The following is an 11,894-nucleotide window of genomic DNA, read 5'->3' as shown; positions in this document are numbered from 1 at the left end:
CCAGCGAGGGAGGCTTGGACAAAGGGTTTCCTGCCTTCGGAGGTGCTAGCACCACCCCAGACAGGATTTTGTGTAGTGGGTTAGGGAGGGCTGAATAGAATCAGACATGCCTGGGGCACACAAGGTGTCCCTGTGCATACCCCAGTTTAAAACGGTGCTGGGGCACTCCAGCCCCAGCTCTGGCGCGAAACTGAACAAAGAAAAGGGGGTGTAACCAGACCTAGTAGGTAATCCAGCCCCTTGATTTGGAATAAAGGTAGGAGCTGAGTCCCAAGACTTTAGATTATCCTGAAACTCGACTTAAAGAAGAAGAAACTCTAGACTTCGACGTTCTGCTGCTCAGAAGACTGAAGAATCTCCCTTGTGGCCAAGGAGTGACCACCCTGTGAACACAGGCCCCATCCAGCGATCAACGACTTAATTTGCTGCCGTCTCCCGCCGGAGCCCGAGGCCAGAGCCTGACAAGAACCAGACTCCCAGACATCTAAAAGCCCGATCCACAGTCCCTGCAAACCAGAGTCCCGTGGAGGCGACGAGAGACGTGGGACCGTACCTCTTGAAAAGTCCACGACAAGCTGACTGCGCAGCACCCGAGGCCTCCTCAATGCTGTGCTTTGGGGTTTGAGAAGCCCCTGCCCCGAGCAGCCTATGCACAAAAGACAAGCCCTGCATCCTCCACGAGTTCTGTGTGGGGCCCGTTTGCTTTTGCCTGCTCGACGTGTCATCTCGGTTACTGGCCCGTTGGCTGGTAGCCATTTTGGCGACCTAACCTTGGAAATCCACCACTGGTCTGGTTGCTCCAGACTGGCCCCTGCTCCTGTAAAAAGAAGTAGCCCCTCAGACCTTGCTGGTCTGAGTAAGAAGCCAAACATCGTTCCTGCTTGGTTTGAAATTGCCAAGGCTTGTTTGCTCCAATCCTGAAGCCGACTCCTCCGACAACAAGATCCTTCGTGGGACAGCTTGTGCCTGGCTCCTGGTTGTCGTCGACGTCCTCGTGTCCACGTGGCTGAAGAGACAAGCTTCTATCTTCACCTGTTTGCAACTCAACATCGTCTGGTTCCTTCCTGGTTCCACGCCATTCACTGGCTAGTGACTTGAACACTGTCCCCTCTGCTTTCAGGTCTTCACCAACTCCGATCCACCCTTGGATACACCAGAACTCTTCTTGTCTGGTCGCCTGCAGCATCTTCATCTCCAGACCTCATTGAACTGCTCCAAGAAACCCGAGACACATTGGCACCACTGCACCCGCTTCCTGTGGGTGAGGTAACGCTGGCACTCCGGTGCTCCCATGTAGGCTGACACTCCTAGTGTCCTAGTTTTAAGGGACTAATTTCTAGGCCATCCGGAAGACTCCCAATCTTTAACGTTGTAACTTTTACGCACCCATTGCTTTCAATGAGTTTACGTGTGTTGCTTTAGACACTGCGACCAGATCTCGTGGGCCTCCTAGTTCCTAACTAACGTTATCACAGCGTAGCCCCAGCGATTCCCAAGGCCCTAGGCCTTACCACTGTTCAATTCATGGTTCTTATACTACTTACTTAATATATGGTTTAGCGGGCCACCTGGCCTATCCATAACTGTGCAACTTTTGTATATTTTATCAAGTAACTTGTTTAACGTGTTTTGCTCCTGTGCTCATAAAGAGTTCAGGGGACTATTGTAGTAATAAATACATATATATTTTCAATATATATCCTGTGTGGTGTCCTTTCACTTGGTGTTCAAGGGGTTACATATGGTAATACAGCCGGTTTCACATGCCAAAAGAGTTTAGCCTAAGACTGCCTTTTCCACGCTACCATTAGGATAGCTGGTCTATAAGGTTGACTTACAACCAATCACCATAAGGGTTGTTTGGACTGATACAAGGTGGTCACTAGAACTAGTGAACATCATATATCAGGCCAACTTCTCACATCCATAAGAAGCACATGCTATGTCCTATGTCAATATGTAGCTTTCTAGAGGTGCCGCCATTTTAGATTGATTCAAAAAGGGGGTGGTGATGGACAGAGTATCTGAATTAAGCAGAACACTCCTACCCAGTCTACAGATCAGGGCTTGATCCATCACCGTTTTTTAGCTCACTGCATCACCCCAGTTCAGAACCTGGCTATATGCAAATTAGTCTGACCCCATGCCTCATGGGAACAGGGCAGACCAAACTACCAAGCCAATTCTTCACTGGAAAGGAGATAAGTTTCCGGGGACCGGTTTCTGGCATTACAGCCGTCGTCGGCCCGGCTTGCTTGAATCCTGATGGTGCAGTGAGCAAGGGACTCATGTCTGAGCATACCCTTCCACACTTGTGGTGCCTAAAACGATTCAAAAAGGGGGTGAAGATGGACAGAGTATCTGAATTTAGCAGAACACTCCTACCCAGTCTACAGATCAGGGCTTGATCCATCACCGTTTTTTAGCTCACTGCATCACCCCAGTACAGAACCTGGCTATATGCAAATTAGTCTGACCCCATGCCTCATGGGAACAGGGCAGATCAAACTACCAAGCCAATTCTTTACTGGAAAGGAAACAAGCTTCCGGGGACCGGTTTCTGGCATTACAGCCATCTTCGGCCCGGCTTGCTTGAATCCTGATGGTGCAGTGAGCAAGGGACTCATGTCAGAGCATACCCTTCCACACTTGTGGTGGCTAAAACGATTCAAAAAGGGGGTGGTGATGGACAGAGTATCTGAACTAAGCAGAACACTCCTACCCAGTCTACAGATCAGGGCTTGATCCATCACCGTTTTTTAGCTCACTGCATCACCCCAGTTCAGAACCTGGCTATATGCAAATTAGTCTGATCCCATGCCTCATGGGAACAGGGCAGACCAAACTACCAAGCCAATTCTTCACTGGAAAGGAGAAAAGCTTCCGGGGACCGGTTTCTGGCCTGGTTGGTCTGCCCTGTTGCCATGATGCACTGGGCCAGGGACAGACTAATTTGCATGTAGCCAGGTTCTGAGCTGGGATGGTGCAGTGAGCTAAAAAAACAGTGATGGATCACGCCCTGATCTGTTGACTGGGTAGGAGTGTTCTGCTTAATTCAGATACTCTGTCCATCACCACCCCCTTTTTGAGCCATTTTAGATTGGGCAGGAACGTTATATGGGGAGAGGGTCGATACATGATGCAGGGCCTACAGGTGCCAGATAGAGCCCCTTTACGCCACATGGGCCCCAAACACACTCAGCGCACAAAAGGCCCCCGTAATCAGGCTTTGAGACTAGAGCGAAGGGAATCCTCCTGAAAAAAGAGTTAGTAGTGAATGAAACCAGTCACCTCCATGAACAATAAGATTTGATGTATGGCACAACATCCTGATTTCCACCTTGCTGTCTTTGAGTCTTCCTGATCCATCGCATACTCCAAGAGCTGTTCTTGTTTTAACAAAATCTTGACCATATGCATCTACCCAAAGCTATAACTAGTATATGAGTGCTATGCGAGCGCCCTTTTTTTGCTAAGTTACTCTATGAACACCTTTGCTGAAATAAATAAGATTGTGGCATGTTCAAAGGAATTTTTATGTAAATATCTCTGTATGATTAAATATGTCTTCATTATTTTCAACAATAGTAATAAATAAGATGCTTTTACAATCAATTTAAAATTGTATATGCACATTCCAGTATTTTCCATTTAAGTAATTTAAATCTCTTTACATCCGACAGAAAACAATCCTTGATTGCACAAAATGCTTAAGAATAATGAAGATAATGCTGTAATTCTGCAAAAGCAAAGTCTGAAACATTGAGTTCCAGTATTCAGGAAAACATAAGTGCCGGCAGGCTGCCGTACCTGAACATAAACTGACAGATTTTGGGAGTACCGTCAAGGACAATTCGGTGGTTCTACGAGTCTCAGCGGTGCACCTCCGTGCCTCAAGATGAAGAAATGACCTCTAGAAAATTAAGGCAACACTGATCAACCACTTCTTGTGTAAACATGTCCAATACCAGCTCTGATCATGAGGTGGTTACAGCAGTGCTCTGCTTCCTAAAGTGATATCAGACCACCATTCAGTGCTAGAAGTGTACTGTAAACTCTTTCGGGCTATTCCATAGCAACCAGCGAAAAGCACAGTTAACTAAAGTTAAAAGAATTGTGGGTTCTGCTATATAAAACACAGAGCACTGTCCCAGTGTGCACCGACCGGAAGGACGATGGATCTTTACTCGCAAGCTTGCAGAGTCATTATCCTTTCTAAAGACACAATCAACCACAAAGAAGCCTTGCACATGTTATGAGTGTGGCGAGTATTTGGTGACCTTTGCACTTTAAAGTTTATTCAGAAAGCAAACGAGCAAAATACCACACACATACATGGAGTGTGAAAATAACACAAGTGCTTTATCGGTCATGTTGGCCCTTCAGACAGCACAGTCAAGAGATGTAGAAAAATACATACCCGACTCAGGGACACTAACCAAGAAGGAAAAAACATACACTTGCAGTGAATGTGGAAGTAGTTTTATTTCCTCTTCAGGATTAATGCATCATCAACAAACACACACAGGAGAAACACCATACCATTGCAGTGAATGTGGAAGTAGTTTTAGTGAATCTTCAACATTAAGGATTCATCAGCGAACACACACAGGCGAAAAACCATTTAAGTGCAGTGAATGTGTGAAGAGATTTAGTCAATTAACAGACTTAAAGTACCATCAGAGAAATCACACAGGGGAAAAACCATACGAGTGCAGTGAATGTGTGAAGAGCTTTTGTCAATCATCACACCTAAAACAGCATCAGAAAACACACACCGGGGAAAAACCATACCATTGCAGTGAATGTGGAAGTAGCTTTAGTGAATCTTCAACATTAAGGATTCATCAGCGAACACACACTGGAGAAAAACCATTCAAGTGCAGTGAATGTGGAAGTAGTTTTAGGAGTTCGGCAACATTAAGGAATCATCAGCGAACACACACAGGGGAAAAACCATTTAAGTGCAGTGAATGTTTAAAGAGCTTTAGTCGATTATCAGGCTTAAAATACCATCAGCGAATTCACACAGGGGAAAAACCATACAAGTGCAGTGAATGTGTGAAGAGCTTTTGTCGATCATCACAACTAAAACTCCATCAGAGAACACACACTGGAGAAAAACCATATCATTGCAGTGAATGTCTCAAGAGCTTTAGTCAATTATCAGTCCTAAAAATTCATCAGAGAACACACACAGGGGAAAAACCATATCATTGCAGTGAATGTGGAAGTAGCTTTAGTGAATCTTCAACATTAAGGAAACATCAGCGAACACACACTGGAGAAAAACCATTCAAGTGCAGTGAATGTGGAAGTCGTTTTAGGAACTCTACAACATTAAGGAATCATCAGCGAACACACACAGGGGAAAAACCATTTAAGTGCAGTGAATGTGTGAAGAGCTTTAGTCTATTAGCAGGTTTAAAATACCATCAGAGTAATCACAGAGGGGAAAAACCATACAAGTGCAGTGAATGTGTGAAGAGCTATTGTCATTCATATAACCTAAAACAGCATCAGAAAACACACACCCGGGAAAAACCATACCACTGCAGTGAATGTGGCAGTAGCTTTAGTGAATCTTCAACATTAAGGAAACATCAGCGAACACACACTGGGGAAAAACCATACCATTGCAGTAAATGTGGAAGTAGTTTTACTGAATCATGTAACCTCAGACGTCATCAGCGAACACACACAGGGGAAAATCCATTCAAGTGCAGTAAATGTGGGAAGAGCTTTAGTCAATCTGCACACCTAAAACAACATCATCGAACACACACTGGCGAAAAACCATATCATTGCAGTGAATGTCTGAAGAGCTTTAGTCAATTATCACACCTAAAACAGCATCAGAACACACACTGGGGAAGCCCATTTAAAGTGCAATGAATGTGGGAAGAGCTTTATATATGTATCACACCTAAAATTCCATCAGAGAACACACTGAAGAAAAAACATATCATTGCAGTGAATGTCTGAAGAGCGTTAGTCAATTGTCAGTCCTACAAATTCATCAGAGAACACACACAGGGGAAAACCATATCATTGCAGTGAATGTGGAAGTAGTTTTAGGAATTCAGTATCATTAAGGGATCATCAGCGAACACACACACGGGGAAAAACCATAAGTGCAGCGATTGTGGGAAGAGCTTTATATATTTACCAAGCCTAAACCAGCATCAGAGAACACACACAGGAGGGAAACCATTTAAGTGCACTAAATGTATGAAGAGTTTTAGTGGATTAACAGACTTACAATACCATCAGAGAAATCACACAGGGGATAAACTATACCAGTGCAGTAAATGTGTGAAGAGATCTTGTCAATCATCACACCTAAAACAGCATCAGAAAACACTCTCCAGGGAAAAACCATACCATTGCAGTGAATGTGGAAGTAGCTTTAGTGAATCTTCGACATTAAGGATTCATCAGCGAACACACACTGGGGAAAAACCATACCATTCAGACCTTAAATACCATCAGAGAACACACACTGGGGAAAAGCCAGTCAAGTGCAGTAAATGTAAGAAGAGCTTTAGTCAATCTGCAAACCTAAAACAACATCATCGAACACACTGGCGAAAAACCATATAATTGCAGTGAATGTCTGAAGAGCTTTAGTCAATTATCACACCTAAAAAAACATCAGAGAACACACACAGGGGGAAAACCATATCATTGCAGTGACTGTCTGAAGAGTTTTAGTCAACTATCACACCTCAAAAAAATCAGAGAACACACACAGGGGAAAAAAACATATCATTGCAGTGAATGCGGAAGTAGTTTTAGTTTCTCTGCAGGATTAATGTATCATAAACAAACACGCTCAGGGGAAAAACCATATAATTGCAGTGAATGTCTGAAGAGCTTTTGTAAATTATCGTACCTAAAGCGGCATCAGAAAACACACACTGGGGAAACCCATTCCAGTGCAGTGATTGTGTGAAGAGATTTTGTCGCTTATCAGACCTACATAAACATCAGCGAACACAAACAGGGGAAAAGCCATTCCAGTGAAGTGAATGTGTGAAGAGCTTCAGTCAGTCTTCAAACCTACAAATACATCAGCGAGCACACACAGGAGAAAAGCCATTCCAGTGCGGTGAATGTGTGAAGAGCTTCAGTCAATCTTCAAACCTACAAAGACATCAGCGAGCACACCACCATCACTTAACCCACATAGAAATAAACGTAGAGCTGAGTGAATTTGGTAATAATTTAATTACATCATCAATAATACTCAGCCATCTGTAGGTGTGCACTGAAGCAAAAAAGTGCAGTTATTGTGAGATTAAGGAATTATAGAAACTGATAAAATTACAAGAATGCGGGACATTCAAATACCAGCTGATAAAAAGCAGGGGATAGAAGACTGAACTAGTAGGAAAGAAGAAAAATACATATATTTGAAAAATTATAAAAATGTCTATTCTCTGCTATTGTTTATTTCCCTACAGCTAGGAAAAACATGAAATATCAGGAAACCCATTGGGAGACTAGCACAAGGTGGACTAAAAATAAAGACACATTATTGGTTTTTATTCTGTGAGAGAGTTCTAACGAAAGAAATCCAAGCACACCAGACCATGCTGCTTGTAAAATCAACACCATGAACAATGCTTGGACTAACAAGGGTTTTTTCAGCTAATTTTGGAGATTAGTACTAAAACATATAAACCCAACTCACCCAAAACAATTTAACAAGCACAAAATGAAGATTCTTCAGAGCTGGCTGTGGTTTTGAACATGTTATGCATCATTAATGGTTCTGTGACAGTGGCCAGAGAACTGTGTAGAAAAGCAGAAGTGAAAGCAGGAAAATGTGAGCTGCAGCTCTCCGGGTTAACGCTTGCAGTGCTGACATTTACCTCTGAAGCAGGAGAATGTGAGCTGCTGCTCTCTGGGTTAACCCTCGCAGTGCATGACATTTACCTCTGAAGCAGGAGAATGTGAGCTGCAGGTCTCCGGGTTAACCCTCGCAGTGCTAACATTTACCTCTAAAGATCTGATGTAGAACAAATGATGATCATTTCCACCATCATTAAATCAAATCCGAGGAGACAGAGAAGTTGAAACATTTAAGGCCTGATTTAGATCTCGGTGGACGGGTTACTCCATCACAATTGTGACAGATATTCCATCCGCCAAAATATGAATTCCATTATGTCCAATTGGATTAATATTTCGGCGGATGTGATATTCATCACCTGTGTGATGGAGTAACCAGTCCGCCGAGATCTAAATCAGGCCCTTGGTTATAAACAGGTTTCTGAAAGCTAGAGCTGCAGCTGTGTGATACCCAGGCCGCGTACCTCACTTCAGAAGAGTGCAGGATCAATAATGAAGGTCACAAAGCTGCAGCTGTGTGATACCCAGGCAGCGTACCTCACTTCAGAAGAGTGCAGGATCAATAATGAAGGTCACAGAGCTGCAGCTGTGTGATATCCAGGCCGAGCACACTTCAGAAGAGAGCAGGATCAATAATGAAGGTCACGGAGCTGCAGCTGAGTGATAGCCAGGCCGAGCACACTTCAGAAGAGTGCAGGATCAATAATGAAGGTCACGGAGCTGCAGCTGTGTGATAACCAGGCCGCGTACCTCACTTCAGAAGAGTGCAGGATCAATAATAAAGGTCACGGAGCTGCAGCTGTGTGATAACCAGGCCGCGTACCTCACTTCAGAAGAGTGCAGGATCAATAATAAAGGTCACGAAGCTGCAGCTGTGTGATACCCAGGCCGCGTACCTCACTTCAGAAGAGTGCAGGATCAATAATGAAGGTCACGGAGCTGCAGCTGTGTGATAGCCAGGCTGTGTACCTCACTTCAGAAGAATTCACGATCAATAATGAAGGCCACGGAGCTGCAGCCGTGTGATTGCTAGGCCGAGCACAAGGTGTCTGTTCAGCAGATACAAATGAATAATGAAACTCTCCGACCCACATGCTGTGTGATAGCCAGGGTGAGCACACAGCTTCTCTTCAGGAGAGTGAAGAATCATTTATAAATGTCAATGAGCCGCATGTTGTGTGATAGTCAGGTTGAGCACAACAGTACGGGCTCATTAACAAAAGTCACAGAGCCTCACACTGTTTGATAGCCAGGCAAAATCACCATTTTACATTCTTGGATGACAATTTCTAGATGGCTAATGGAGCCAAATTTTGAAATGATTGTTCCACAAAAGAAATAAAAAAAAAAGATTGATTGCACAAAATAATATATAGCTAGAACCAATCACGATGCTATAAAATGTACACAATAATTACTAGCTTTTACATGTTAAAAAGAAATACATGTTTTTTTATATGTAGTAGAATAAAAAATTATTTGGATTTTGGCATTTGACTGCTGATTGTAAAGAAATGAGATTGCTCCCCTAAACTCAAGATAATTTGTGCTGTCAGCGGGGAGTCTGATAGAGGTGGCAGTGGAAAGGGGTCCTGTCTCGACAGTGTGACTGCAGTCAGCAGGGAGTCTGGCAGAGGTGGCGTTAGAAGGGGGTCCTGTCTTGATAGTGTGACTGCTGTCAGCAGGGAGTCTGGCACAGGTGGCATTAAAAGTGGGTCCTGTCTCGATAGTGTGACTGCTGTCAGCAGGGAGTCTGACCGAGGTGGCAATAGAAGGGGGTCCTGTCTCGACAGTGTGACTGCTTTCAGCAGGTAGTCTGGCACAGGTGGAATTAGAAGGGGGTCCTGTCTTGACAGTGTGACTGCTGTCAGCAGGGAGTCTGGCAGAGGTGGCATTAGAAGGGGGTCCTGTCTCGACAGTGAGACTACTTTCAGCAGGGAGTCTGGCAGAGGTGGCATTAGAAGGAGGTCCTGGCTTGACAGTGTGACTGCTGCCACCAGGCAGTCTGGCATAGGTGGCATTAGAAGGGGGTCCTGTCTCGACAGTGTGACTGCTGTCAGCAGGAGAGTCTGGCAGAGGTGGCATTAGAAGGGGGTCCTGTCTTGACAGTGTGACTTTTGTCAGCAGAGAGTCTGGCAGAGATGGCGTTAGAAGGGGGTCCTGTCTCGACAGTGTGACTGCTGTCAGCAGGGAGTCTGGCACAGGTGGCATTAGAAGGGATCCTGTCTTGACAGTGTGACTGCTGTCAGCAGGGAGTCTGCCAGAGGTGGCATTAGAAGGGGGTCCTGTCTCAACAGTGTGACTGCTGTCAGCAGGGAGTCTGGCATATGTGGCATTAGAAGGGGTCCTGCCTCGACAGTGTGACTGCTGTCAGCAGGTAGTCTGGCAGAGGTGGCATTAGAAGGGGGTCCTGTCTCGACAGTGTGACTGCTGTCAGCAGGGAGTCTGGCAGAGGTGGGATTAGAGGGGGGGTCCTATCTTGACAGTTTGACTGCTGTCAGCTGGTAGTCTGGCAGAGGTGGCATTAGAAGAGGGCCCTGTCTCGACAGTGTGACTGCTGTCAGCAGGTAGTCTGGCAGAGGTGGTATTAGAAGGGGGGCCTGTCTTGACAGTGTGACTGCTGTCAGCAGGGAGTCTGACAGAGGTGGCCTTAGAGGGGGGTCCTATCTTGACAGTGTGACTGCTGTCAGCAGGGAGTCTGGCACAGGTGGCATTAGAAGGGCGTCCTGTCTCGAAGGTGTGACTGCTGTCAGCAGGGAGTCTGGCAGAGGTGGCATTAGAAGGGGGTCCTGTCTCAACAGTGTGATTGCTCTCAGAATGGCTCTGCTTTCGGCGTTCACATGACTGACAATGTTTCTTTGAGATGGGACTAGCTTTCCTGTGTTGATGGAGAGAGAACTGCTACTTGTGATACGAAAACCTGAGCTTCACTTCTTTTAATTCAGTCATTTTTGTCCAACCAATGTATCATTTCTTAGGAAAGCTAAAAATATGTCTGTGGCTTTGCACTCCCCTTGTTAATAATCCATAAAAATGCAATAAAATGTTCAGTACTTGTATGTATTCTGCTACAAAATGGATGTAAACATAGATTTGTTGTATTCCAAAGAGACTTTTTTTTAAGGTTCTTATTTAGTGCAACTTTTTATACTGGGTGTAAGATTATGTTACATCTTTAACAACGGTATCTGTGATGGACGTGGAATAAAGGAGCCAAGTACAAGGAGTTTCTCAGAAAGCTGTGAGCACTTTGAAGAGTGAACAGTTATAAAGCTAAGGTTATTTAAGGGTTGGCTTTTTTGTCGACATGTTTATGCCACAATCATATCCAGAATGTCGGTCTTCCTATGCCTAGGACTAACCGAGTGTTTTAAGCTTTTTCATAGTATGGAAGGAAGGCTGTTCCTCAAAACCCCTGTAAGAACATATGGTGCTGGGGGGCATGGCCTGGCGTGAGGCAAGATGGCTGCCTAGTTGTGCTGCTCCGCCGGCCGCCTTGAATATCCTTCAGCAATCCTGAGCACCGTGGGCCCAACAACCCGACAACTCCGCAGAGATCGTTTCCTGACCCGGACGCTGCCAAAATCTGCTGCTGGCGCTGGGCGGGAGAGCGTCCACGAGTCTGGGGCGGACGTCTTCGCCGCTGCCCCGGAGAAAGCTGACTTGCGCGGCGGGCCGGTGCCCGGTGAGAGGGACCCGCTGCACCTCTAGCTGTGCTCCTGCTCGTGCTCACGATAGTGCCCTGCGGAGCGAGGAGCGACTGTGAGGGCTGCAGGACTGGAGCCGGGCTGGGGCTGCAAGTGCAGCTGCTCCGCGACCTTAACCCCGCGGCGGCCGGAGTGAGCCCGGAGGCTGCTGCGGGAGGAGCGGGGCTTAGTATAAGCACAGCCGTCGGCCTGCTCCGCCGAGTGGGCCCGAGGCCTGAATGCTACAGTCGGCGGCACGGCCTGGCTGCCTCATCGCTTCCCTCATCTGGTGCGGGTTGTGTGCACCCGGCGGCCCTCTATCCCTGATCCTTTCATCAGCTGCAGAAGGAG

General features: G+C 45.8%; 1 protein-coding gene across 1 annotated transcript; it reads left to right on the top strand.

Moving 5' to 3' along the window:
- The first annotated feature begins 3,796 nt into the window (after positions 1 to 3,796).
- On the top strand, positions 3,797 to 5,895 carry LOC144806207 (uncharacterized). The gene has a single exon (XM_078672618.1). The coding sequence runs from the start codon at positions 4,336 to 4,338 to the stop codon at positions 5,893 to 5,895; it is 1,560 nt and encodes a 519-aa protein (XP_078528744.1). The 5' UTR covers positions 3,797 to 4,335.
- The last annotated feature ends 5,999 nt before the right edge of the window (positions 5,896 to 11,894 follow it).

This window comes from Lissotriton helveticus (genome assembly GCF_964261635.1).
Source record: "Lissotriton helveticus chromosome 1_1 unlocalized genomic scaffold, aLisHel1.1 SUPER_1_unloc_53, whole genome shotgun sequence".
Lineage (NCBI taxonomy): Eukaryota > Metazoa > Chordata > Amphibia > Caudata > Salamandridae > Lissotriton > Lissotriton helveticus.
The sequence above is the reverse complement of the archived record's forward strand: the minus strand, read 5'-3'. Positions and strand labels throughout refer to the sequence as shown.